Source organism: Nomia melanderi, chromosome 14, assembly GCF_051020985.1.
Source record: "Nomia melanderi isolate GNS246 chromosome 14, iyNomMela1, whole genome shotgun sequence".
In the NCBI taxonomy this organism is placed as follows: Eukaryota; Metazoa; Arthropoda; class Insecta; order Hymenoptera; family Halictidae; genus Nomia; species Nomia melanderi.
Window position 1 is genome coordinate 6,601,322 of NC_135012.1, and position 27,893 is coordinate 6,629,214.

At 55.5% G+C, this 27,893-nt stretch overlaps 1 protein-coding gene across 12 annotated transcripts in view; it reads right to left on the bottom strand.

Moving 5' to 3' along the window:
* Positions 1–27,893, bottom strand: part of Eph (Eph receptor tyrosine kinase) — a 108,242-nt gene that overhangs the window by 66,484 nt on the left and 13,865 nt on the right. For all 12 annotated transcript variants that reach the window (XR_013000018.1, XM_076373647.1, XM_076373642.1 and 9 more), the window contains exon 2: positions 3,639–4,674. Coding sequence is in view for 11 of the 12 variants with exons in the window: in XM_076373647.1 (XP_076229762.1) it covers positions 3,639–3,768 (130 nt within the window). In the remaining variant the exon portion in view is untranslated. The remainder of the gene's footprint in view (positions 1–3,638; positions 4,675–27,893) is intronic.

Consider the following 27,893-nt stretch of genomic DNA (forward strand, 5'->3'; position numbering starts at 1 on the left):
AAGAATAAGAGAGAAACGAGGAGATATAGCCAGCAGGGACGAAGGAAGAGAAGAGCACCGACACCCGGGGCCGAGGGGAATGTCAGAGAAAGAAGGGAACCGAAAGAGGAAGGAGCGGAGCAGACCAGCGGGCTCGGAACCCACCACAGCTCGAACGAGTCTTTCTGCCTTTTCGTGGAGGCAATCGAGTTTGCTCGAGAGAGGAAAGCCTGCCTGCCTTCCTGCCTGCCTGCCTGACTGCCTTCCTGCCTGCCTACCTAGCTGCCTAGCTGCCTGCCTGCCTGCCTGTCTGTCTGTCTGTCTGTCTGTCTGTCTGCCTGCCCGCCTTGCTGCCTTGCCTACTTCTGCCTGGCTCGACCTGCTCCCGAGACTTCTGCCGTTGCTGCTCCTGCTCCTGCTCCAGCTCCCGCTCTTACCGAATCGTCACGCCGTCTCGCTGCCTCTCCCCGGACCCCTGACCGCGACGCGACGCGTTTCCTTCAATTTCCTTCTTCTCTCCGATCCGTTCTCCTTCCTGGTCACCGGGAAACGTCGCTCCGCGGATCGTAGAAATCCTGTCCGATGCGTTCAGCGTGGGACGGTGGGGGGGAATCATCGTGGACGAGATTCGTTCGATGGGCTGTCTGGACTTCTGCTCCTATTTCGGTCCTCGTCTTCGAACAGACGACCGAGCACTCGTCGCGCGGAATCGTATTAGACGATCCGCCGGTTCCGTCGGGTTTCGTTACGGTCCACGGTTAAAGGGAATTCGTGGAAAGGAGATGGAACAAGTGGGAGAGAGAGGTTTGAGGGTGGAAGCGCAGGGTAATCGAGCCCTAAGCGAGTCCACGTACCGAACGAACCGTGGCGGTTCGTATAGTAGCTTGCTCGCCGCTCCAGAAAGTAATCGAGTTTCGAACAGCGTGTTATTGCGTTCGGTCGAACCCTCCTCGGAGGAGGGATCCGATGGAAGGAACCAAAGACATCTCCGAGAGCGGCGTGCGTCCTGTCCGCCGACAGAAATTGATTTTGCGCATCGAACCGTTTCCGGTGCGAAGGCGACTCTTCTCCATCTGCGCTACCATTCCGTTAGCTGCCCCCTCGGCTGGCTAGAAATTTCCGAACGGCGCGGACGGGGTTTCGGCTAGAAAACTGTTGGCTCGACAAATTCGCTCGGCCGCGGATAGTTTATCGTCGAGGAGAATCGGTGTTTACGAGTCCACCGGCAGGTACGGTAATACGAGTAGCCGTGGCTCCGTCTTTCTCTCTCCGCAGCGGGGATCCGGTCGAAGAATGAAATTCAGAGATATAACGGGAGAAGTCGAGGAGAGCGAGGCATGAGTCGAGATATCCAATAGGCAAGGGTAACGAGGAGCTCGGGTTTCCGTGCAGGTCGAAGGAAACCAAGTTAGCCGTCTCTATTGCGCAGACACGGTCCACCGGGAACGCGTATCCTTGGGAAGTTCCATTAAACGCGTTACATACTGAGGAAACTCCCGCGGGAATGCACCGTGCAGGAACTTGCCGCGAGATTATTCACCGGCCAAGGCAGACCGGGAACGGTCGAGAGCGGAAAGAGGGAGACGTGGTCGTGGCCAACGAAAAAAGACAAAAGAAATCTCGAAAGTATCGAGAGAACGGAAAGTGCGAAGCTGTTTTAAAGCGTTGCAGCTTCCATCTGCCGTGGATTGACGTTAAAATTTGATGAAATCGTTCCGCTCGGTTTTTCAAAATGATAACGGCGTTCGTGATGAGAATCTACGGTCGAAACGAGAGCGGATTCAGCCGCCTCGGTATATCGCGCGTCCGAGGGAACCGTCGCGTCGTATCGCGCATCCGAAAACCCACCAAGAGGAAGACCCTTTCATCTAGAAATCGGCTCACGTAGAGTAAACAGGGCCCTGCTGAGTTTGCCGGTCAATTTCGGGGAGGCGTCTCTCTCCTCTCCACTATATATACCGTATCCCCCGCGCGCCGTTCCGCCTAGCTCGCTCCCTTTCGCCGTCCGTAGAACGCGCGTCCAAATGATCCCCTTTTAATGCCGCGGCACTAACTACTGGCACACCTCGAACGATCCCGCAATTCGGAAGATTGGCCCACATTACGAAATTATCGTTATTCCCGGGGTCGTGAGAGGGATGAAGGGGTTGGCGGAGACGGACGGACCCCTCTATCCCGGACCCCGGGGCGCCACGGTTGTTCTTTTCGGCATAAATATGGAAAACGTTCCGGGTAGCTCGTCCGAAGACGATCCGCCGAGGAACCCGAAGCTTAAGCCCCCATTCTTCCCGTCACTCGAATAAATCTCTCCTCTCCCGCGGTTATAGACCATGACACATCCATCGTCCACGCGGTCCGATCATTAAAAAGCGATCACGGGGACACAACCTGTCCCGGGGAGTAAGAAGTAGCCGCTGCTGAATCGTCGATGCTAAAAAATCCGTGTACCACGACGGCGGTACGAGTCGTTACTCGCTCGTGCGATATCTACATTCTTTCTGCTCCCGGCGACTCTTAAACGATCGGGGGAGCCCAGTCAGCTACCTCGAGCCAGCCGCCGCCAAGAGAAATTCTCTCCGGCGAGTTTTCTCGGGACGAGTAAATATTCGACAGAGTACAGATCGAGTTCTCGGCAAATATCGCCGCACTAGGCTACGAGAATACCGATTAAGTCGCGTACGTTCGAGGGTTCTATATAGTCTTGGCTAACATCGACCGAGTTTCCCTCCGGTGCGGAGCCTTGATTCCGTGCATCTTCGATGGAATCGGGGAGGGACGGCGCGCGGCCAGGCGTGCATATCGATGCATATCGATTCGCGCGAGTCGGCAAACACACGGGAACCCAGATTAATCTCAACGATACACAGCAATATCTCGGGATCATTGCGTTAGGGGGGCGTCGGGGGTAATCGCGTTTCTAAAACACGCTCGATTCAGCTCTCGATTTCGGCGGGTCGCCACTCAACGAGTAACAGAGTTGCGACGCGCGAGCAGCGTTCGACGACCGCGCCGGTGCACCCGACTCGCATCGCTAATTAAGTTATTTACGAGCAGACAGATACAAACGATATCGAGAAATCTATCCCGATCGGGCTGGCCTCGGATCGTTGGAAAAATAGGCGACGTATCTCGGAAGCGTAGGAACTAGTTCCCGGCGCGAGGCTAGTAATTACGACGCCCGCGGAACAACTGGAAACACCGGGACCCGTCCATCGGGAGACTTCCCGGGCGCAATCGTCCGAGATACCAGGGTACGCCGTACACGCGTGTACGTCCGAGTTGCACGCGTACGACTTAATCGATGCATCTGGCTAAGTATACAGAAGGAAGTTGCAATCGCATCGGTATATCGTGTCCCGAGGTGTCGTCCGGGGACTATCATCTCGGTTGATGATCCCCGGATAGAGCGTAGCGCAACCTGTACAGCTCGACTCAACGGACGCACCGCGGTGCCCGGGTCTCTGGCCGAGTACTATCCTTCCGATCACGATCCGTCGGAACTTTCTCGCATCGTCTGTAATTGGCGCGATCTCTCGGGCACCGGTGATCGGTCACGGATACCGTGGCAGCGGTATCTCTCCCAGGTGTCGACCAAGTTAGGCGGCACGGTTTTGAATGAAGCTGTAAGGCGAAAGAAGAGGATAGAGCTAGAGGGTTACCTTGTTCCGCGTGGGTCCCTCGCGGGCAGATCAGCAACAGCAGCAACGGCAGAAGGTGGGCAGCGGAAGCAGCAGCGGCGGCGCAGGTGGCTAGAAGGCCTGCTACGCCCGCCATATTGAAGGGGGCCATTCTTATCGCAGCCCCACCGTGGGGCCGCCGGACCTCTCACGATCTGTGCGAGGCTGCAGCACCGGCAGCGTCGTCACTCTCTCCTCCTCATGCCTCCTCCACGCTTCGTCTGCTCTTTCCGCACGTCACGCGACGACGACGACGCGCAACCACCCTCGTCGCTTCCCGACTCCTCCAGCTTCAACGCTACTACCGCCTCCTCCGCCTCCTCCCGCTCCTCCTGCCACCTCCTCTTCCTCCTGCTCCTGCTCCAGGTCGCGCGACCCTTCCGGATGCGCCGCGACGCGCACCGTAACCCACCGGCGCTTCTTACCCCGTCGAATAGTTGCGCGACTACTGCCTACTTCTTCCAGCAGATCTTTTCTTCTCGTTTCTTTATCGTCTAAGCAGGCTGGAGGAGGTGAAGCGAGACCGCGAATCCCGTGATTTTTCTTTTCCTCGGGAGAAAACGATTCTGTTCGACGATCGATCCCTTATGCCATTTAACATCGATCAGGCCGGCGTTTCGGGCGAAGGAAGAAAATTCGTTGTCGGTTTCTATGGACGTGGTGATTAGGCGTTCGGTTCCGTTCTCTGGGAGATCGGTGCGCGTTGAACAGGCTCGAGTCAGCGTCGATGTAACCGGAAACAGCCGGGCGACGACGATGCGCGCAGCCTGTGTCGGAAAAACGGCCGTTCGATTTTTTCCCCCGTCGTTTCACCTACAAAGGGTTGCTGCTTCTCCCTTAATGACGAGCCGAGATTCGTCGCATTTCCTCCTCCTCTTCCGTCGTGATCCTCGCGCTCGCTCTCTCCCCCTTCTCCCTTTTCTGTCTCTCGCCGCTCTTTCACCGGAGCGTGCTTCCTCCCGCGCCTCCGTCGAAGCCTGAATTCCTCGCAGACGCGCGACTCCACCGGCTGCCTCGTCTGAAAGAAACAAAGATGAACCGCATTAATTAAAATCCGCGAAATATCCTTCTCCCCATTCGATGCACCGTCACCCATCCTCCTGCCACCCCGAGCCGCCCCAGCCGGTTGCCAACCGAATAGACCGGCGACTCTCTATTTCCATCCCCTTTCGCGCGGATTACCGACCGCCTCTAATGACATCCCTAAATGGAAACAACGGCGAGGTCGTTTTTTGGCTCGCATTCCGCCTCGATCGAGACGACCGAACTCGACCGACCGCGGTTTAATACGTACCCCCTCGCGAAGCAGCGCTGCGCGCGCTCTCGACCCTTTGTCCCGAACTTCGGACGCATTAAATGGTCGAAAATGCGGTTCGGCAAAAGTTCCGGAATTTATGAAGCGTGCCGCGGCTGCCTCGTGAACGGCCACCGCGATCCACCGCCGCTTTTTACGGATACAATACGAGTGGGAAAAGTTGCGGCAGGGAAATAAAATGGAGGAGAATGGAGGGGGGAAAAGAACCTACTTCGAGCGGCTATTTATTTATGTCCGGAGTTTGCACCGCGGAACCGGAGGGGTGCTTATAAAATTTCTGTACACGGAAGATAAGGGCGGGCTGGTTACGAATGAAAGCAGGTAAATATAAATAACCCGACGGGCGGACACAACGCTTCATAATTTCGGATGCTGGAGGATCCCATCCAACCGGGGGGTGGAAACTTTCATCTCGAAGGTTAAGAAGGACAGGCGAGCGGGGCCAGTGCCTGGCGGTGGGTGCTTCGATTAAGTTAAACCCGAGGCCGAACGGGAAACTTTGAAGACGCCTTTGCGATGCTTTGCCGAGTGGTTTACTTTCATCGGCCCGCTCCGAGTAGTGGAGTCTACGCCACCCTCGGTCCGCGCGGCGAATAAACTCGAATAAACTCGTACTCCCTCGAACGGAGCGAGCCTGGGACCTCGTATACCGAGATTCATCGAGTGGAAACGAGCTTCTTTTGTGGCGAACGTGAACGATCGTTCGCTCCACCCTCTTCCCCCGTTCCACCGCACAATCGAACGTTTCCGTCGCGTCGTGCCGCGCCGCGCCGCGGTTCATGAAAATCAACTTCCGAATATTGGCTCGGACCCCGACGGAGGACTGGCTGCCGGCCGTTAACCACCGCGATCGACGACCGTTTGGCACCTGTACTGTTAAGCCCGATGACTCTGCAGGGATCATTGTTTCTCCAGATATTCCTTGGAGCGTGCCAAATGACGCGGTGCGACCGGCAAATGGACGGGGTTCTGCGTGCTCGGAGATCGTAAAGGGCCGATGCAGAGAGACTGATGTCTTCCCTCCGCGCGCGGTCTACCGGTTCTTTCGTTCCTTCGGTGCCGATCGCTTCCGCGCGTCACTCGATGCGTATCGATCATTCTGGGAGGAGCGGAGACTACCAGACGCCGTGCTTTCGCCCTTTCATGCTCGGCAGCCGCTGGTTAAACGCACCGGTTCTGCCGGGTCCAGCTGACCGATTACGGACTCGCTCGCTCATCAACTCGCTCGCCGTTCTCACCGTTCGGTTTCGATTGTGTCCTCGAGGGGCGATGGAATCGGAACGCGGGAAAGGGGAAAACTTGAATGGACACGTTGAAAAGAAGAGGACACTGGGAATCGGAGGAACGAAAAGCGCGCGGAGATACGCGAAGACTAATTTCAAGTTCAAGGTCGACTCGTATCACGCACGAGGCGTGCAGCTAAGCTCGAGATTCACGTTAGTCGCCGAACCAGTCATCTAGCCCGAGTCTAAAAGGGGGAAATGCCGAAAGGGAGAAGAAAGGCGAGAGAGGAAGAGAGACCGAACGCAACTTTGGGGATCGCTGGTGCGGTGGAAGGGATGCTAGGCGGTAGGATGGGATGAGGAGCAAGGGGTTTTAGGATCAATACCATGCGTTTATCCATCTCGCTCTCTCTCGCTCTCTCTTTTCTCTCACTCTCTCTCTCTCTCTCTCTCTTTCTCCCCCGTCTCTCTCGGGCATACATAGAACCACGAGACAGAGCACGCGTGGAAGAGAGACCAGGAGCGGGAAGAAGAAAGAGACACAGGCTCGTGGAGAAACGGAGAGGGAGCGAAACATCCATCGTCTTCTTTCGGCCAGGCTTTTGCTCGATCTCTTTTGCTCCGGTAGGCCGCAGGGTCTGGCCGGCGTCTCGCCATTCTTCGACGAAAGGAGACGAACAAGGGAGAAGAGAAGGGAAGGCGAAGAAGAGAAAGAAAAGGAAGACAGAAGAGAGAGAGACAGGGAGACGAAAAGGTAGAAAGAAAAGACGGGAATAGAAGAAGAGATTGGAAAGCGAGGGAAGAGAAGAGAAGAAAAGAGAACAGAAGGGAAGAGAAAAGAAGAGATAGAGGGCTTCGTGTACGAGAGGTGAAGGGTTCGAAGACGAGCGAGGGGAGGGGGTTGGGCAGAGGGCTGAAGGAAGCACGAAATTCTAGAGTACCAAAATATAGTAGAGTGGAAAGGTGGACCGAGGGAGAAAGGGGTGGAAGGCGCGCTTTAGGAGTTCTTCTAAAGCGGGCAAAGACCTTCCTCTCCTTCCCTCGCGTTCTCTTGCTCTAGCCAGACCGGCCAAGATGCATCCGCGAAATTGCAGACTTCAGTGAAATGCTGCCGGTCGGTGTGTAGCGCCTCCTAGGTCTATGGTGCTTGCCTTCTTCCGTTGCCATTGCTCACGAGTGGTCTCGTAAAAAATTTAAGATGTCCTCCTCCCCCTCCTCCGTCTCCTCCTTCTCCGCCTCTACCACCGGCTTCTCCTCCCCCCACTCTGTCGACCACCCACCGAAACCGTTCCCTTTTCACCCTTCTCACCTTTCGCGTTCTTCTCTCTCTTTCTTCTCTATCCTCTCCCTCTCACTCTCTCTCTCCCCCTCTCGCGCTCTCTCTCTTTCTCCTCGACTTTCTCATCCTCCGTGACTCGACCGGTCTAGAAATCCGTAGTGCCTCTTTTCAACGGCCTCTCTCTTTCAACTTTTTGACAAGACCCGGTAGCAGTTGCCGAAAACAGCTTCGCGTCTCGAGAGAGAGAGACGAAGAGAGGATCGCTCGAGGAGCGCGCGCGGTGCCTGACAGAAGAGTGGGCGGCGGGTAGGGTGGCGGCAGGCGAGTATCTAGCTTCCTTTGATAAGCCACGATTTCCCATTTTTTTCCTCATTTTTCGCCCGCCCGTCCCGTTACTTTTGCTTCCTTCGAAGCAGATGTAAACACGATGAGGATCGTCTGGAAGCGGGTCGGCCCACTCAGAAGGTGGTTGGCCACCTTCTTCAGCGTGCAAAGGCCTCGTTCTTTTTCCATTCTCTTCCGGCATAGACTTTCTTTCCAAGTGCCTGCTTACGATGGATCCCGCCAAATTGCAGATTTCGGCAACAGTACGAGCCGGAGGTGGAGGCCGTTGCTGGGAGGGGGACGTGGGTGACGGGGAAGGACCGGCCTCGAGAGGCTCGTGAAAATTTTAAGCCGTCTCTAATAGTACTCGAACAGGTGCAACCGAGGCTACACAACGTTCGCCGCTGCCTCTAACGAGCACTTCTTCTTCCCGTCCACGGGCGAGAGCATTATAAAACGTCCTTTGAACCTTGCCGGGGTGAAACGAACGAGATGTAACTCCGATATTTAAAATTTTAATACAACCCGAAACCTCGCCGCGGCTCTTTCCTCGGTTTCGTGGCACGAAAACATTTCGCCCGGTAGCCCAGGCGCCGGGGCTACCGTAGCGGCGCGGCGCAGCTCGGCGGCGTTCCGTCGTAAAATACAACGCGAATATTTTAACATTTCGATCCCGATCGTAAATCAGACGGGTTTGTTTTCGTTTTCCTGGGAGAAAATTAAATTCTCCCTTCCCGGCTCACTGGTCGCCCCGGCGAATCGGCTCGTTTCTCACTATCGGCAGCGGCGACGCTCTTCGCGGAAACGAAAACCCCCGACACGTGGAAAGAAACCTTTCCTCCCGCTTCCCATTTCACCCTCAGCCGGGCCTCGGTTTTCCGCGACGAGAGACATTACGGATTCTCTCTCTCCTCTCGCCCAAGTCCCGCTTTTTCCTTACTTCTCGATTTCTCCGACGTCCGCGGCAGTTCCTTCGCCGCCACTCGCCCTCCTCGCACCATTGGCTTCCGTGACCGCCTCGGGACAAATTCTATTTCCGGTTGAATTTAAGACCCTCCGGAATATACGGATTTATTTCACGGCTGCACTCGGCTAGGAGGAGGAACGGCGGTAGGAGGGAACCCGGAGAAACGAACCAACACAGAAAAAACGTAGAGGGATGGCGGGAGAGACGGGTTGTGGGTGGTGGCTGCGTGGCGGAGGGTGGAGGTTTTTACTCCGGATCCGAGGAGGCTCGTAAACGTAACAAAGGGAAGACGCATACTCCGGAGACGAGGAAGAAAAAATATATAGAGCGAAAAGGGGAGAGGGTGAACCGGCAGATAGAGAGATGAAGAGAAGGAAGGAAAGTTCTCCGAAATTATTATACCTTGGACGATCGCCATTCTCGACGAGGACGACTCACTTTTATTTTCCCGAAACTCTCCGGGCGCCAGGTTGCTCCGGTCGAACCCGGTATTTTTCTGGATGGTTCGTTTTTTCTCTTTCGTCGGCCTATGTCGCGGGAGACGGACCGCAAAAGACGTCCGCGGGACAAATTCTGTTTCCGATGAATTTAAGGAGTCTGCGACCGCGCGAGCAGAAGCGGGAGGAACGGAGGGCGTGGGGGAGCAGGAAGCGGAATGAAACTGCGAGCGAGGGCACCGGTTAGTTTTATTTCCCAAGGATTCTGCCCAGCGTCCTCGAGTTCTGCCGCGCTGGCTCGACGGTACGAATTTAAAAACAGCCCTTTGAATTTAGAACGACGTTCTCTCGCCCCTTTTCTCCGCCCTTATTCCTCGTCGCGATTCTCGCTTCGCTTCTCCCTTTCCTCTCCTAAGCTCGGCCCGTGCGCGCGAAGAAGGAACGAGCTAGGCGGAGCACTGGAGAATAATAGAATTTTTTCAACGTCCCGTCGCTCCAGCTAGCCCGCGATTCGCGCTGCTTCCCGCTCTTTCGCGTCGCTTCTAATTGAGAACAATAACGCCGGCTGGCTAGGCTACCGCGGCGCCGGCCGATCTTCGCGATCGTCGACGGTGTTTTCGTTCCTGCCGGCGAAAACACGGGCGGCCGCGCCTTCGAGCCAATTCGCTTAACGAAAATACGACGCGCGTCGGGTGGCCCGCGAAAACACGGCTTCCCGTCCCCCTTCGACTATCGTTTCGATTAACGGAGCCCGTAAATCGCCGAGCGGCGCGTCGCCTACAATATTTGTAACGTTCATCCTGTTTACGCGGGGCGCGTGCTCCCGTTCATCCCGGAACAAACATTTGCGCGTCCTGAAATACGCGGATGCGACTCGGGGCCAGGTGATACCTTTGGAACGACAAATAAATGGAAAAATTTGAAATAATATTTTTTTTGTCGCGGGGCTTCGAGGCAATATCGCGGGACATGTCTGCAGGACAGGAACCGATCGGGTTTTATAACGTCCGGCCGCGGCGAGTTACGATGTTGTTTCAGGGTGCGCTGAGTACGATTTCGAAATGGTTCCTCCCGTAGATTCATCCGAGGCGTATTATCCGGCTGGAATCGCGAATTCGACACGTCCCGCGACTTTCTAGCGTCCCGCAGTGCGCCGCGCGCCGGCCCGATGGCGGTCAGGTAGGGGAAAAGTGAAAATTCCCATGAAACGTATCCGCGACGTTTTATTCGCGCAATAATTCCGCGTTATCTGAGGTCGAGGCACACACCTTTCCTCCTCCGAGCGGCGTACGGTGGAAATAGAGGCTATCGACGCGCAGAGAACCGCGGCTATTTCGCAACCCGTGTACACAACGCGCGCGAGCGTTCGTTTCCAGCCGAGTGAAAGTGAGTCGCGCGGTCTCCGCGAACGGGTCCGAAGTCCGAACGAGCGAAGCATCGATCCGCCTTCGAGCTTAATTAAGAACGTACGAGTCATTAGAGCCGATCGAGCGCTATATCGGGACCGCGCGATAATTATAAGTCCGGGGCTGTACGCAAATCGCGGGGAGCGTAAAGGAATAATTAACCGCGGGCTATCCCTTTTGTCTCGCTTTCACCGGTCTGGCCTCGGACGATGTCCGCGCGAACGTAACGCGTTTCTCCCGAGAAGCTAGAGACACGCGTGAGAGACCTCTCGGTCCGCGGGCTACGTGGGAAATTAATCGAGCCGGGAATTTCTGGTTCCCTTGCTCAGCGGATTTCGATTTTCTGGCTGTCGATCCCGTATCGCGCTAATGATCGGTGTGCGCCGCCTGCCGTGCCGAATGAAGCTGTAAAATCGATCGATCCACGCAAGCGAAGGCAAGCGGCGGAAGCTAAATATCCACGTTTCTCGATAATCATCGGTTAGCTTCCGTGATAACGGGCTCGTCCGCGTGTTTTTCTCGCGCCTCGAACTTCGCAGCGCGTCGAAGGAAGCGACGAGCGCAAATTCCCGTGGTATAAATTCAGGCGAGGGCAGAAACGAAGAAAACGAAGCGAAACTCCAGACGCGCTATCGGATATTGTCCGGTACCCGAGTCGCGGAGCCGATGATAAAGCTAATGGCATCCTTCTCCGCCCCCGTCAAGTCCATCAGTGATCAGTCACGCGATCCTAAGGAGCCTCGTGGCTCCTGCCCGACCCGTTCCGTTCCGTTCCGTTCCATTCTCTTCCTTTTCTGTCGCCGGCAGAAACCGAGCCGTGCGTCTCTCGTGCACGGTGCAACGGAACAAGCCGTTATCGGGTTTTCGCCACTGCGCCAGGTGACCGAACGACGCCGGAAAAAGAAGAGAACAGGCCGGCGGTGGTCGAGGGGGAAAGAGAGAAAGTCGCGGAGGAGACGGGAGAGAAGTTGGCGGAGGAGGAAAAGGAGGAACGCGGAGACCGAGCAAGGGAAGAACGTACCGCTGCAGGTGATAGGCTAATGGTAATCCACGTTCCTCTCCTTATCCGGCAGCGGTGACAAACGTCTTGTACGGCGATCGCATGCGTCAAAATAGTTCGACCATTAGTGGTCTCCTCGCGTGGTTTCTACGCGGTATCGAGGATTCTTGGCCGCGGTGGAAAAAGAGGGAAAGAGGGGAAAATAGGAAGAGGGAGAACGTGGGACTGGCGCGTTGTAGCGGGCGCTCGTAATTTATACGGCTCTAATCTGGACGATAAGCTGCTCGTCGTTCACGCCTCGGGGCCACGTTAAATGCCAGGAACGCGTTTTTCCATCGGGCCACGGGGTGGAGAGGGAGGAAAGCACGAGTGCGTGGGTGATATACTCGTGTCTTTTGCGGCAATAACGCTGCGGCGTCGAGAGTCTCGCGTGCCTCGTAACTTTCGTTGCGAGAGGCCTAGTAGCCCTATATTTCACGGAGGGTTGCTGCCCAAACTTCCCTTCTCCCCGAGCTCCTCTTCCATCGCTTCCTCGTCCTCCCGTGCGCTCGTCCTGCCTCGCCCCCAACCCCCGACGTTTCTTTCGGGATGGGCACGCTCCTACGGGTCGAGAGGGCCATATGGCTTTCGTTTCCTCTCGGTCGAGTTATCTTCCTCCTCGTCTTTTTTCCTCGCGGCATTCACCTCGCGGATCTCCTTTTGCTCTATATTTGGAACCGAGCGGATAACTTCCTCGAATGCCGGGACGAGCGCCGGCCCGGCGACCCGCCGCCGGACCACCCCGAGCAGTTCGCAGCACGTCGTTACCGCTGTTTATTGCCGGTCGGATGTTTTTTTAACGACTAACATTAATAATGCGCGCGGTCGACTAGCCCAGCACCACCACCAGCACCAACGCCGCCACCATCGGCAACGGTGGAGAAGATCGAATTTTAATCCTCTTAGAATCTTAAACGGCGCGCGCCCGCGCGCGATTCGAATTTATAACAGAGTAATAACTTACGAAGCTTACCGCGTATCTTTCCTCGACTCGTTCCCTACCCCGTCATCGAGATGCAAATCGGCGCCGATCAATTTTTCTTACTCGAGCCACCGGCCTCCAATCGCGGCGCCGTTATATTTTCGTTGCCCCGCGGACCCGCGATGAATCTTTCGTGGGAATTTCGAAAGTCGCCAGTTTTATCTCGCATTGAAACGGCGCACGCTGCGAACAGTGTTTCCAGGGAATTCGCGGAGCGCCCAGCGAAAATTCAATTGCCGTCGCGATATTCCGAGACTTTGTAATCCCGTCGTCCCGTCGATAAAGCGAGCTCGTCCCACGCTTTTTAATTACCGGGAATATTAATGTTTAAAGTTAAATTGCGTCTAACGAAGGACTGGGACGGGCTCGGAAGAGCGTTTCAGGGGTCGTCTCCGTGTCTCTGTCCCTTGAACCGACGCAGACGACGACGTCGACGACGATGACGACGCATACACTTACTTCATCCGATAAATACAGGCAAACGAAAGTTCTCGGCTGGAAAGTTTGAAGCTTTTGTCGGCCCCCTCCCGCCCCCGACCGGAGTTCCTCGAAACGAAATTATTTCTCAAAGGACCGCACTTACTGTTTTCCACCCCTGCGACAGCATTATCAGGCTTGTCTGGCGTAACGGCCGCGCGACCCCGCACAATGCGTATCCTCTCCAAATTATTTCTTCTTCCCGCAGAAACGATCAAATTTGTCGCCCACATTTCCCTCCGTCCGTCGTTCTTCCTTTCTTTTGTCGCTGAAAACCGCTGGCACGGGAGCCCGCGACAGGAAACGATTCGTCGTGGAATTCTAGTCGCCGCTTCCGGATTATCTCTCTTTCTTAGGCATCCCCACCCGGTTTCTTTTTCCATGTAGCTCGCCTCGAAGCCCGTGGAGCCGGTCCACTCCCACGACCCCGCATTTTTGCGCAGATCAGGAGCGAGGCAGCGTTCCGACGTTAGGGTAGCATCATCCCGTGACATATGGAGGGTCCCAGAACACCATGTTTTCCCCGGATCCCTCGGGGATTCGAGACGTATCTCGCTGACCAGATACTACACACTTTGCTCCCGTTCCAGCCGGGGGCTCGACCTTCGGGCGTCGTGACTGGCCGCCGGCGGATAGTCCCTTCGTCCCTGGTGTACGCTTTTCTCTGGGAAGATCGACGATGTGGCGGAGCGGGGCCGGTCGCGGCGAGAGAATTATGAAAAGACCGAGGGATTTGTACCGGGGATCGGGATCGTCTCCCGGATAATCTCTGTTTCCTCAAACTCGGGCGTCTGGCGGTAGACAAGGGCCTCGCTTGGAAATTCGCGGGGAAGCCGGAATATCTCCGTCGCCGGATGAATTTTCCGCGCGATAAATCCGAGCCATTGACAAAGGGACAGACCAGTTCGACTCGTTGAATTTTAATACGGCCCCGGGCGGCGCGGCCGATGCAAATTTCGCTTTCGGTAGTCCGGTTGCCCGATAAAAATTCATTTCGAATAGCAGCGAAATCCCCGATCCGAGTTCGGGAACCGGTCCGCCGCGCTTCGGAGTTCCGCCGAATAATATCCGCCGCGAGATTGCGCCGCCCCCGCGACGAACAAAGAACAGAAGACGAAATATAATGACGCCGCGTTTTCGACGGGATCGCGATTCGCTCAGTTCGCTATCTTCCTCGTTTCCAGCGGGGCAGAGAAGATTCGAGAAGAGCCAATCTTTTCGATGAGCGTGCGCGGACGGACGGCGAGATCGCGCGGGACGATGTTTCCCGCAAACGACACCCAAGTGTCCGCCGAAGCGGTGGAGGGAACGGGGAGATTGGCGGGTCGTGAAGGGGGTCCCACGGACGATCGTGCGTCAAACTCATCCCAGAGGAAGCAAAGGCAGCATGGGGTTTCCGCCCGCAGCCCCATACGCTGCCCGGCCCGGCCACCGATCCACAATGGGGGAATCGTTCCATTAACGAGCCACCGTTCATTAGCCGTACGCTCGCTCGTCGATGCAAACTGTCGAGGTCAAGTTGGCCGACACGTCCCTCCGACTACCTTAGCACCTGACACTGCGTGCTACTCGCTAGCTTCTCAACAATCTCGTTCTCGAGGAAAATATTTGTCCCTGAATTTCTCCGCCCCGTATTCTCCCTCGAACGACCGTGAAATCCAACGACACGCGTTTCCGGCGCTTACAGCGAGAGAAGGGGAGATCACCTACGCGAAACCCGCGCAAAAGAGTACGGGGTACGCGCAGCGCAACCAGTTTCACTCCTCGGACGCAGTTCCTCGGAAAGGAGACGACCGAGAACTTGCCGGCGAGCTTCGGTGACAACATTATTGCCGGCCTGGCATTGGGAGGAGAGCTCCATTTTGATGGACAATGTGCCCCGCCGCGACTAACGACGCTGCCAACTCCGGTCGGCCTTCGCCAAGAGGCGTTCGCTCGGAACCGATATTCCTCCTTTTTTCTGCCCGTCCAGATGGAATCTCGCCGCTGATCCGCGCGGATAGCCGTCTACTCTGTCGTCGGGAACGATCGCTTTATCGAGGGACTTCCGGTGTCTGCGCGACCGCGCACCACTGCCGTGAGCCGCCTCCGCCGCCGTTGCTACTGCTGCTGCTGCTGCTACCACTCGCCCTCTCGAGGATCAATGAACCCGCTCGCGACCGCGATTCGAGCGCGCACCGCGAACCGTGGAAAATGATGAGAGGGAAAGAAAAGAAAGAAGGCGAAGAGAGGAAAAAGCACCGCGAGCTGGCAGAACTCTTGGCAGACGAGTTTCCTCGCGACACCACGCAACGTTGGATGTTTCTAGGTCGAGTATTATGAGAATACAGGCAAGACTTCGTCAGGCCGAAGGACAAAAGCCGCGGCGGTGCGCGAACAGATGATTAATCCTCCGGGAATGAGAAAGAGGGACGACGGAGGCACCGGCGTAAGCCGGGAGAATATGCCTACGTCCGCGAGAAGCGATCGTAGTGGGATCTCGCGTGCCGGTGGCTTTCGAAGGCCTTTCTGTTTTCAATTAAACCCGCCGAGAGGACCACGGAGTCGCGGCCAGCCGGCCAAGCCAGCCAGCGGACGGAAGACTTTCACCTCACGCTAGATAAGAGTCCGTTAGAGGCAGGATAGGCGCGCGTCGATCACGACCAGATGGAGGCTGAACTTTCACTCGTCATCGATTCGCTCTTACCCGAAGAAGACATCAACGGATTTAGACGTCGCCTATCTAGACCCCGGTAATGGCTTCCTTTATTACCGCGGCCGGCCGCGCCGCAGTGGCCGCGTCGCGCAGGCCGAAGCGTCCGGGAGAGAGCCGGAGAATCGTTATTCGTGCCGAGTCCGGGCCGATTACAACGCGAACTGCATACCTTTTTGTATGCGAGAGGACAGAGGCGACGGCTGAAATGCCTTGATATATACCCCGGACATAGATATAATTTTCTCCGTTGTATTCGGGGGCACGTAATTTCATCGCGGTCGTTTCCGTGTATATTCGTCTGGATCTAACTATAGCATTGCGGCACGTTATGTCATTTTCTCGAAAAACACGCCGACAGCAAGGACCTAGCCGGGCACGAAGCATACGTGCTCGGAATTACGATCCTTCCATCATCGTCGAGGCTTCGCCGTCTGCGACGAACAAGCGCGCGCGAGACTGCGCCCCCCCCTCTCGTTTTCCTTCGTTCCCCTTTCGTTCAGCGCGAACCGTATGCTCCGAGACGCCACCTGCCAGCCTCGCGGGCTCCTAGTTTATATTTAGTTTCCCGAGTTTGGAAAACTCTTAATGGATTCTTAATGACCTGGAAGCGGGTCTGCGATGGATGCTCCGGCGAACACGGGGAGCAAACGCGCCAGGGAGGCCGGAGAGGAAAGCAACAGCTGATACACCACCACCGTCGCCATCCCCGCGTCTTACTCCTCCGCTAACTCGTCTTTCCTCCGTCGCGCGCTTCGTCTTCTTCTCCTTCTGGTTCGCGTTCGTCGCACGACTGATGACGATGGCGATTACTGGCCTGGTCGGGGCTACGAAAGGCTACGGTCCGAGCGCTTCACGCTCGATTTCGAACGACCGTGCGAGAGTCGCGCGGGACACGCACGCATGCACGCACGCATGCCGGCAGATTCTCTCCTTAATCTTCGGGGAGGAACGATGCTTTTTCCTCGCGAACCCGCGGTTTCGTGCGAAATAACGACCGGCCCAGAAAAAAACGATTAACGAGGGGGATGCCACCGCCACCACATTTTCTCTCCGAGGAGCTCGTAACTCGAAGCCAGAAAAACTTCGTATTAATTCTAATGGGGCGATATTTTATCGGGATAAAGCTGTCATTCGACGCGGAGGACATTCGTTATAATCTCGGGGCCGGAAGAGAGATTACCGTCTACTTTGCGCGCGCGTCCTCCCGGCCCCGAGATCTCAACCCTTCAACCACCATATCCCGGTCGGTTCTCTTCGGCCCCGAACGATCCCACTTAAGACGATAATGAAGATCGACGGAATTCCCACGTAATCCTTTTCTCGTCGCCCGGATGAGAAATGCCTGCGCTTCGAGGGGCCGCCTCCGACCGGGCAGGGCGAGGGCAGATATCGTAATAAATTTTTCACGACGAATTTCGAACGAGCGAACCAACGAACGAACGAACGAACGAACGAGCTATCGTGCCAGCGCGTGCTCGCTCTATCCGTCTCCCGTGCAATTTAAAAGGTCTACCCGAGCTTCGAAAGCATTTTTCCGGGTAAAACGATTGGAGGGTGAAAGAGGGAACCAGCGAGAGAGCTAGACAGAGTGAGAGATAGAGGGGGTGGAGCGAACGAGAACGAGGGGGAACGCGAGTATCTCGGCTCCAAGGGAGAGCAGGAGGTTTTCCCGAGTTTATCGAGGCGTCTGATTCCTTTTTTTCCCTCGATTGGCATCGATTTGCCTGGAACCGTATATAGGCGACCATCGGTCGTACGGTGTTCGCGAACGATAAAATGGGTGGAGAGAAATTGGAGGAACGGAAGGGTGCAGGAGGAAGAAGGGAGAAGAGCGTGTGCGGTTATAACCGTGCAACTCAGCCGCTTAAATAATGTCGAGCGACCAACGAGGCGTAATTCACGTCGGATGAGCTATCGGCTCCGATATTTCCCTCGCCGAGGAGCCGAAAAAAAGGACGAGGAACCGCCCCGCACCGAAAGGGTACAACCGGAACGGGGGTGGTTGGCGAACGGGCGGGCGAACGGGGCGAATCCGTAGAGGATCGATCACGCAATTATCGGAAATACAGCGATCGTTGCCCGCCGCTCCGGCAGCCAGCCGGAACGCATCGAAGAGCCTCCTCGTCGTAGTCGTCGTTCCTCGGGTCTACGAAAAGCGGTCGCCGTCGACGGTTGCACGCGAGATTTCTGCGCGTTCTCGAGAGATCCGCGGAGATCGCGTGGACACGTAACGCGGCCGGGAACGCCGGAGCTCGGGAATAATGCAAACTCAGGAGTTGTAATTTACAAGTCGGAAATGAGGTCGCGACCGTCTCGGGTCCGGTTCAGCGGCTCGCTGGCTGGCGCGAGGCAATGCACGCCTGTTCGATAACCAATAGTTTCCCAAGAAAACGCTTTTTCTCGAACGCGCCGGCCCCGTTAACGGCATCGCCAACGATCCCTTGAGAATCGGAACCGGTGGCCTCGGATTTCCAATGCTTTTCCGCGGGCAATGGGATAGAACGTCTTCTACTCGTTTCACTCGTTTTTTGTCGAGACCGATTGAAACGGGTAAAATCCGGCGCCGCGGCATTTAAATAATCAAGCCGCGGCGACCGATTCAGGATTAAGACGGCGAGAATCTTGGCGAGAAAATTGGAAGATCTTCGTCGGCGAAGAGAGAAAGGAGTGAATGGGGGGGCTGATCTTTAGGTAAATTGCGGCCTGAATCGTCGCGCCTAAGACAACCGGCTGGCTCTGAGAGAACCCTTAAATTCAATGAATGCAGCTTCCGTCGGGAATGAAAATAACGAGCCAGGGAAGTCGTAACCAGAGACAATCGGCAATAAGCGTCGCTATGCAAAGGTGAGCGCCGCACGCGGACGGTTTTCCTCTAACGAACGCCTTGGAGAAGCAAACACGGAAGGACGAAAAAGTCGGATCCGCGCTTTCGGTTAACCAGGACGTTGAAATACGCGTTTCCACGAGAAAACGGGCGAGAGCAGCGAAAAAGGAGAAGTCCTAACAAGTTCCCGGCGCGGATTACGGTTCCCTGGGACGGGACGAAGGCGGAATACGTTTTCGAAATTTCTCGTTCATACCCGGAAAATTTCCCACAGCGCGCGACCCTTTGATCGACGCGAAGGCTGGCGTCTTTGAGCGACCAGGCACGCTCGGAAATCCATAATTCGAGATCGACGGAAAGCCGGAGAGCACCGGCAACCTTGCTGCGGGTAGCATCGCGAAGGCCTCGAGGACGAAGGACGTAACGCGGCAAGAGAGTCCATCGTCTGCACGCTCCGTTTCTCCTCTGTGTGCCGGCCATAGAGCGAAGGACCGAGAGAGCATGTCACGCCAATTACGAGAGACGCCGGCGGAGGAAGAAGGAGAGAGGCGGAGGAGGGAAGAGGATACCCGCCGCACCGCGCGCAAGAAGGAAGGAAAGAAAGAAGTTTCGTGGGACGGACGAAGAAGAAAGGACGGAGATAGAAGGAAGATCGAAGAGAAAAAGAGATGCCGGAGTGCAGGACGGGGTAGGGGACGGAGAGGAGGCCTCGGATACTCAGGTACACCTAAGTCGGTCTGAGCGAGAACGAGAGGAACGGAGGAAAGGTGGAAAAGAGAGAGGCAGGAAGAGGTAAAAGGCGGAGAGACGGAGAAGCTCGAGTGTGCTGTTCCGAGAGATGCTGGAACGCCGCGCCTCGCCGCGCCGGGCCACGGAAGAGAGCGGGAACGAGAATACACGGCCGAGAGCAAGAAAGGTGGAAGGCAGAAGGTAGTAGAAGGAGGGAGGATAAAGAAGAAAGGTGGACCGAGGAGGGTCGGAGGACGAGGAAACGAAAAAAGGAACGATCGAGCTGCTCCCGACTCAGCGGCTCTCATATTTAATGATATACTCCAGCGTGCCAGAGTCCCGCTAATGCACGGACACTACAATATGCCAGCCCCTTTTCTCTCCCTCTGCGCGACCGATGGCTTTTCTCTCGCGCTCTCCTCTCGTTTTCCGCCGACACCAAGGCCGATAATGCGTCGCTGAAAGTCGCCGTGTCGCTTGGCCGGAAAACTTCTCGTAATTCGGCACCGTTTCAGCGAACCGACGATCGAAAAGCCGACGCTCGCGGAACGAGGTTCGCGCGGTGACATCGACGAGGGGACAAGAGAGATCGCGGCGAAAAATCGGCGAGACCACCGACGCGACGCGCACAGGAACGACACTCTTTTCGAAATCCCCGCTGCGGGATACGCCTCTCGTTTACGATCGACCGGTTTGCCGGAGACGGAAGAGAGGAAAAGGAGGTGGAATATCGCGGCCCCCAATAATTATTAATTATTGTCCCGTACGAGCAACGAATTGGTCGAATTAACGGTACACCGGGATCCGCGCGCGCGCGCGCGGTGCGCCTCGGAACGAGAATCGAACACGGCCGCTGGAGGAAATTAAATACAAACCGGGCAGCGCGGCCGAGCTTTTTATCGCACGATTTCGCGTCTACGGTCACGCTGTTCGAGGGAACGACGGCGCGGCGCCGCGGTGCCTTACGACAAGTAGAAGAAGGTGCGAGAGAAGACCTTTCGAGTCGCCTTTTTTACACGGGGAGCCCGGCTCTGCCTCTCCCTTTCCTTCCCTTTTTCGGTCCCAGCGCGTAATGGGGGCTCCACGAATGAATGATCCCGACAATGAAAGCCACTCCGGGCGATAATTAATCGGGCTCTGGGAATAGTAGCCGAACGAGCGAACGAGACCCGGCGAGAGATGTTCGAATTTTTAATTACTGGAAAAATAAGCCGGCCGGTCTTTCTCTGGTTCGCTGGCAACTGGCGGCGGTGTCCCGATGCTCGCGCGCGCTCTCGGTTCCTTTCCGCCGTCTAGCGTCTCCCCAATTAAGGACTGCCGCTCGACGGTGTACGCTCGCACGGGATGCCGGAAACTATGACAAATCGGCCCTTTTAAAATTCCTACGAGACACCCGAAGTAGCGGACTTGTAAAGGACCAAACTCGTTTTCATTTCGTCGGCTCGTGTTCCACGAGAACGTTGACTCGGCCGCGAGCGAGAACGAGAATATAAATTGAGACGCTCCTCTTCTCTTTTTACGAGAGGGCGGGCGGTAAGGAAGGAAAGAAAGAAATGAAACGGAGGAAGATAGAGGCAGTACATTTCCGAGGAGCGAGCATTGTAGCGACGCCCGATGTTTGCGGATAAATTAAAAATGCGCGTTCTCGCCGGCGTTCGCGAGGAACGCGTCCCGAACTTTCGCGACGCTCACGGACCTTGTAAAATATTTAGCGGTCGAAACCCTAGAATAAAAAGTCGCTAAATCGCAAATATTTGCGCCGGAGAGATTCTCCGTGTTCGGCCGTTCGCCGGTCCGTCGTGGTAATGGATTGCTCGGCGGATTCGGGAATCGTACGGAGCGCGACAAGCGGACGTTCCTCTTTCGGAGAATCATCGAAACGGCTATTGTGCCGTGGTCCGACGGAACACGGCGCGAGCCGGGGACGAGCGAATCTTGTTCCTTGATTATTTGGAGGATCGCCGGCGGTCGCCACGTTTAAGGAAGAACCGAACCGGCGAAAAAGGAAAGTAATTGTAACGCGTCGCGCTACACGAGAGTGCACTTTGGGGTTGGGGCCGAGGGGATGGAATTTCGAAAATAGACCGAGTCGCCGGGGAGTGATCGCGCGTATACGTGGTCTGAATTGCCTCTGGTCACAAATACACACACGAGCCAGCGCGCGTGTATACGAGCGAGGAGACATTGGACGCGCGCACGTTCGCAGCCATGGTCCCGGGAGCGCTGTAAAAGTGACTTTTAACGCGTATCTGGAAAACAGCTGGCGGTACGTGGTCCATACGCGAGATTACCGGTCGCACAAAAGCGACGACCGGGGACAGAAGAAAAACTTTCCGGTCGAACGAGCAGAAAATTCGAAACGATGGGACCCAACCGGAGGACGATTCGGTGCCACGAAACTGGTTTCTTTCCTCGCTGGTTGGCTTTCTCGTGACTCGGCAACTTTAAAACGCGCGACGTCCTCTGTTTTTCGTCGAGGCGGCGACCATTTACGCGACGGGGGCTACAACGACGACGACGACGACGACGACGACGACGACGACGACGACGGAGAAACGACTATTCGCTGAACGACTCGACGACGAAAAGGTTAAAGTTCCCGACCAAGAGAGAGAAAAGACGGAAAACGACGAGAGGAGACAGGAGTCGTATCGGTTCGATCGTTTTCTCTTCCACGAAATATCCTCTTTCTTTCATTAGACCGAGAGTGAAAGTGAAGACGAAACTGGTCGGAAAGGCCGCGAGCGTGCTCGCTTGCACGCTTGCACGCTTGCACGCTTGCTCGCTCGCTCGCTCGCCGACGAGAGCGCGCGCGCTCGTGTGCGCGGATACCGTCGAAGTCGTAACTCGTAGCTCGTCGTTGCGTCGCGTTACGGCTTCACCGACGCGCGCGGCGTTCGCTCGGCTGCAGTTTTTACGACTTCACAGAGACTTTTACGAGTCCCGTACCCTCCTCGATTTTTCTGGTCGCGCACCACCCGCCGTTTGTTTTCGTTGTAAATGTTCCGCGATCTTTGCCCGTCGACGCGGCAGCTCGCAAAACGCTGCCCCGAAATCTCGATGCCTCCCGAGCCTCTCTCGCCCCGTACACGGCCGATACCGGTGGGCGTGTTATTTTATTTATTCCGTGCCCTTTACGAACGCGGCTTTTATTTCGAATCGAAGAGAAACGTCCGGCACATGGACGTGCACGGCCGCGCGCACCTTTACGACGCGCTCTAATAATAGATGCCGGAATTATATTGCGCCGGCCCGACATAAAACGGACTTATACACCGTCGCCGGCGTACCGGGCCCCGCGTCGCTTCGTAATTGGTACCATAAATTCATTATGAATAGTTACAGATTATTCCGAAGGATGCCGACTCGACGCGATGCGGCGACGCGCGGCGCGGTGACGATCTTATTTTAAGAGGATTAACTAGAGAAATCTCGAGCTCGGCGTTGTAAATATCGAACACGCGTTCGTTTGGCGAAAGGATATATCACCGGTTAAAATAACTGGCGAAAAAAAGAGACGACGGATAAACGGTTTGCGGAGCTTTTCCTCGGGATTTTCTATGAAACGGACCACCCCTCTCCGCTTCATCTCTCTCGCTTTACCGCAACCCTTCCCCGCTAGCTCGTACCTTTGCGCGCGTGCTGCGAGGAAAAGAGAGACCGAGAGAGCGAGAGAACGAGAGGCGGCTGGAGAGTAGTATGCTCGTTAATGTGAATGGCGTTTACATTGGGAACTTGCTTGCAGGTTTATTTATTTAAACGACAAACCCGCCCACCCCTGCTACCACGATTCTCCCGCGACAATAGGGGAACCGAAGCGAAATGTTTGGAGAATTTCCGGGGCAATCTAGTATATAGGCGCGCGCGGACACGCGTGAAATAATATTTGCATGTTTGTTGGTTTATCCGGCGACATTAGGGCAATGGGGTGTCTCGGTAGGCGCCAGTTACATAAATATTGCGAATAACCGTGGACCAGTTTCACCGCAGAAAAATATCACCCCGCTGGGAACCGGTTCCATTATTTATTCAACTGGGGGTATCTCGCCGTTTACGTATAATTCAATAATTTCTCGGCAAACAATTCTCCGCGAAACCCATTGCGCACGCCGTTTTCTACTCGACGAATCGTCCTTTGCTACCTAACAGCGAGGATCGCTCTCTTGCCGATCGCTTTCGCATCTCCGCGCGACAATCGTCTCACGGGAAAACGACTGCGATCGGAAGAATCGCGTATGGAGTAGCATTTTTATATAACTAAAATGTAGTATTCCCGTATATTACAAATGGTACTTTCTATTACCCATATACGTCTAAATAAATCAAAGGCAGCAGAGAACAAAGGTAAACTTCCGAAGGAGACACCGATAAACCAGGGAACGCCATTGTTCACCGAACATATACGATAATATTCCACTTAAGTCCCAACGAAATTCGAGAAAGCAACGTCGCCGGCCGCGCGTCGAGTGTCGCGAAAGAAGAAGAAATACGATTTCACGGCTCGCCGGACGAACGCTTTCTTCTCGGCTGAGATAACGTTGCCCCGGAAAGAGTCGCCGTTTCCCGTAATGTATGCACACCCCTTAACAGGACAAACATTTTTACACGCTCGAACTATCTCGCGGCTCGCGTGCGGCTGTTTATCGAGTGCTTTTGCGGTCACGGTATACTTTTTACCGTTCGGCTCGTTAGGCGGACGCCGGGGATACGTCGTTTCCAGAGTTCGACAGCGGAAAGAGGACCATCGGGCGTCGTTTCGCGTCACTCGGAGGGAGCCCGGAGGGTAGGTCGGCCCTCGGAGTAAGGGCTAAAAAAGCCGTAGAGGCAGAAGCGAGTCGACCGGCCGCGACAACGACCACACCGCCTCCCTTCCTCGGTCCTTCCCATCCTCTATCTCTCTCTTACGCACGAATCTTTTCTCTCTGTCTCCCTCTGCGCGCATTTATCGCGTCCAGGGCGTCGTGGAATCGCGGTCGCCTCGGGACAGGAAGAGGGTTCGTAGACACGTAACTACGGGGACACCGGTTACAATGGCGCGCTACTTTACATACGAAATTACAGTCCAACGCGTGACACGTATATTTCTCCATGCACGACATTGTCATTACGTTTATTAGGTTCCGCTCGTTTTGCCGGCCACGGTACGCGTACAAATTATTACTTCGCACTCGTACCCGAGAACCGGGCGGACACGGCCAGTGTCCGTATCCCTTTGGACATTGTAAGAGTAGTACCCTCCCCGTACGTGCTTAAAGATCTCCTTGCCGTTTCGCGATAACCATTAACCTCTCCTTCCTCTTTCGGAGATAGGTTTTATCGCGATCCATCGGGCCGCTGACATCCGATGAGTCGCGTGTCTAATTGGAAATCGCGAAAAATCGTAAGAAGCTCGTCCTCCCTGCTGCCGCTAGACGGCCCATGCGTTCCTCTCGCTCGGGGATAATTAGTACCCTGGCCGAGAAAGATAATCGACGCGCGAACACACCTCGCCGTGTAACCGTTTCGCCGCGAGATCATGGTCCGCGGGCTGGACGGACCTTGGCTGCCGGACCGGTACCGACTCGGAGAACCAGAGAGACAATCGGTATCGCGTGGTCTTTATCGGGACACGGTTCCCTGGCCGGGGTGGGTCTGGATTTTCCTCCATCGACCAGAAGGCAGGGGGGAATAAAAGGTCGAGCCGGTCGAGGTCGAGAGCACCGGGAGCCACCGGATCCTCCCGAAGATTGAGAAATCAGGAGCGTGCACGCGGGAACGTGTGCTGCGTGCGTGTGCGCCTTCCTCTCCGTCCCGCGACACCCCCTCCTCTCACTTCACCTCGTTCCTTCTGGTTCTTCTTCTCGTCCCACCGGCAGGATATATATACAGAGGGCACGTCTACCTTACTATCGGGCGGCTACATTAGCCTTTGTAGATAGCGCTAAGTGCCCCTGGATATTTCCAGGCCTGCCAATGCCAGCGGATCAACCGGATATCAGCGGAGTGGTACGTGCAAGCGGTTCCTCGTCACGAGCCGACCGGTAATAACTGCTGGCCTCACGGGACAACTTCTTTTTCGAGAGGGGTGTCGCGTTACTCGGACACGAATCGTGTCACCGGCGGGACCCGAGAAATTCCATTTAAAGATCGCCCGTCGCCCTTTCCCCCCATCCTACCCGTTCGTTCTTCCTCCCATCAGCAGCCGGCCGGCCATCCGGGGAACGGTGTAATCGGAGCGGTTGCGTGGAAATCTCGCCCATCCGTGGACGGAATTTCGTTCGTTCGTTCGCTCACTCGCGGGACGGGAAACGCGACCGTGTTCTCTTTCCTCGAATTTCTTCCGCGATCCGCTTGGCAAAGTTTCAACGCGGGAGAACACGCTCGGGGGGTGGAAAGCTCGCGATACTGGGCGAAACCTTTTTGCCGCATTAACTTCGGATTCGAGAGATATCCCGACCGAGAACGACGCTCGACGTCCGGTCGACGTTTCCCGGAGAAATATGCCCCCGCGTCGCGGCGTATCGACGCTCCTAATCGCGTTTAAGCGTTTTACGCGTACGTTTATAGGGGCTGCTCGATGGAATAATTTACAAGGCGTAAATCACGCACGGGCATTCTCATTTTTATTGCCGTCGATCCGGCCCGCCGACTTTTACGCTTGTCCACGAATTCCCAGGCGAGCCGGTGATACTGTAAAAAGGAGCGTAAATCACGCTTAACGAAGCGCCGTCGGTTATCTACGACGCAAAACCTGCCCGTTGGATAATTATAAACAAATAGGCGAGTCCGGGGTTCCGTTAGCCGGGTAGAGTCTTCTGACGACGCATTCTGGGTGGCGTCGGACAAATTTCGTGCCGAGCTTCGGGGACTTGCTCCAAATAAACGAAATGATCCAATTAAACCGGGCCGACCTAAAAGGCTCTGTCTTTCCGGTTAAAGAAAGTGGGTTCCATCTTTCATTTTTCTCTTTAACCCCGTCTCGCTTTAGCGCAACGAAAACGGCGAGCATGAACTTTTTCCACGTTCCGAAGGTATCGTGATTTTTCAGCCGCGTTATTGTTCCGCGAAAGATACCTGCCAACCGTGCTATTCAAATGGAACGTACTCGACGATTGTGCTGACTTTGCGGCGACCGATAAGCGTTCAATCGATAAATTTCAGATAATGATACGGGAACGTTAGTGGAGCGTCGGTCGTCCCGCTACGGAACGTTTCATAAATCCGAAATAAACGATTGCCGGGGCGCCCCTGTTTATCGAGTGTTCGTTGTTTGTTTTAATGAGTAGTACATGTTCCCGGGACGGCCCGGACCAACTTTCTTCGCGGGCCTGTATAAATAGCATTGAGGCGCACGCGAGGCAGGCGTATAAATACGCCCGCCTCCCTATATTTCCTTTCATCTTTTCTTCGGCCGTCGTCGGAGTTCGGAATCATTAACCTTTCGAGAGTCGCTCGCGAACGAGTGGATGGTATCGCAATCATCGGGAGCCTCGCTCGACCTTATCAGCCCAGCGCGACGAGGAGCAGGGAACAGCGATGGAGAGAAGGGAGGAGGGTCTGGAACACAGAGCTCGTAGGAGCTCCCCCGGTAATAGACCTTTTTAAATCGTCTTCTTTTGAGCATTGACTTAACCCACTTCTTCCCTGCAGGCGCGGGGGCGCGCCGGAGACGAACAAAAACGAAAACGATAGAAGAAGTTGTGGAAGACGAGCGGCTCGCGGGGCGGGAGGGGGACACCGGGGGGACACGGAGACAAAGACGAACGGAAACGGAATATGGGATTGATCCCGGTGAATCCAATTGCGCCTTACGAGATTCTTTCATCCCTTATCTCTCGCGACGTTGATAATGAACATAGATAAGAATGCCGGCTGTCCTGTAATAGCGTTTCTCGGTATTATTAATACGCTATCTGCCCAGCCGGATAAAGAAAAAACAAGAATTGAATCATCGCTTCTAAGAACAGTGAAATGAGCATCGCCGATAACGATCGCGAGCGACGTTGACTCGCTGCCACGCGCTATGTCGTACGTACGTGCCTACATACATACATATACGTATATATGGATGCACGCGGCGCGCCCTCACGTGTATCGAATTAAACGAGAAAGGGAGGAAGAAAAGAGAACCGAGGGTGAGAGATGAAAGAGGGAAATGGATCGGTCAGAAACTTTGTGCGCGTAAAACGCGTGGACAATAGGATCAGCCCCGCGTTTCGAAATCGTGCGGACAAATTGACCTGCGGAGGCAGGAGGATACACGCGCGCCCCGCTCCCTTTCTTTTCCGCCGGCTTTTACACGACCGGCCGGCTTTCAATCCGTCGGTTGCCCAGGGGTGTCGATTGGAGAAAATCGTTCGGGGAACCCCAGGTGTCCCACGGCACCGTTCACACGCGCAACACTCCGAAAAGGAATGCCATCATCGCCACCGACGCTCCAAAAACACCTAAATGCGGCTGCTGTGCACCTAACGCGTGCGTTCGTCCCGTCGCGAGAGAATCGTTCTCGCAAGGACGAGCCGATTCAGGAATGTCCGTGGTAAACGAACGGTGGCCGGTAA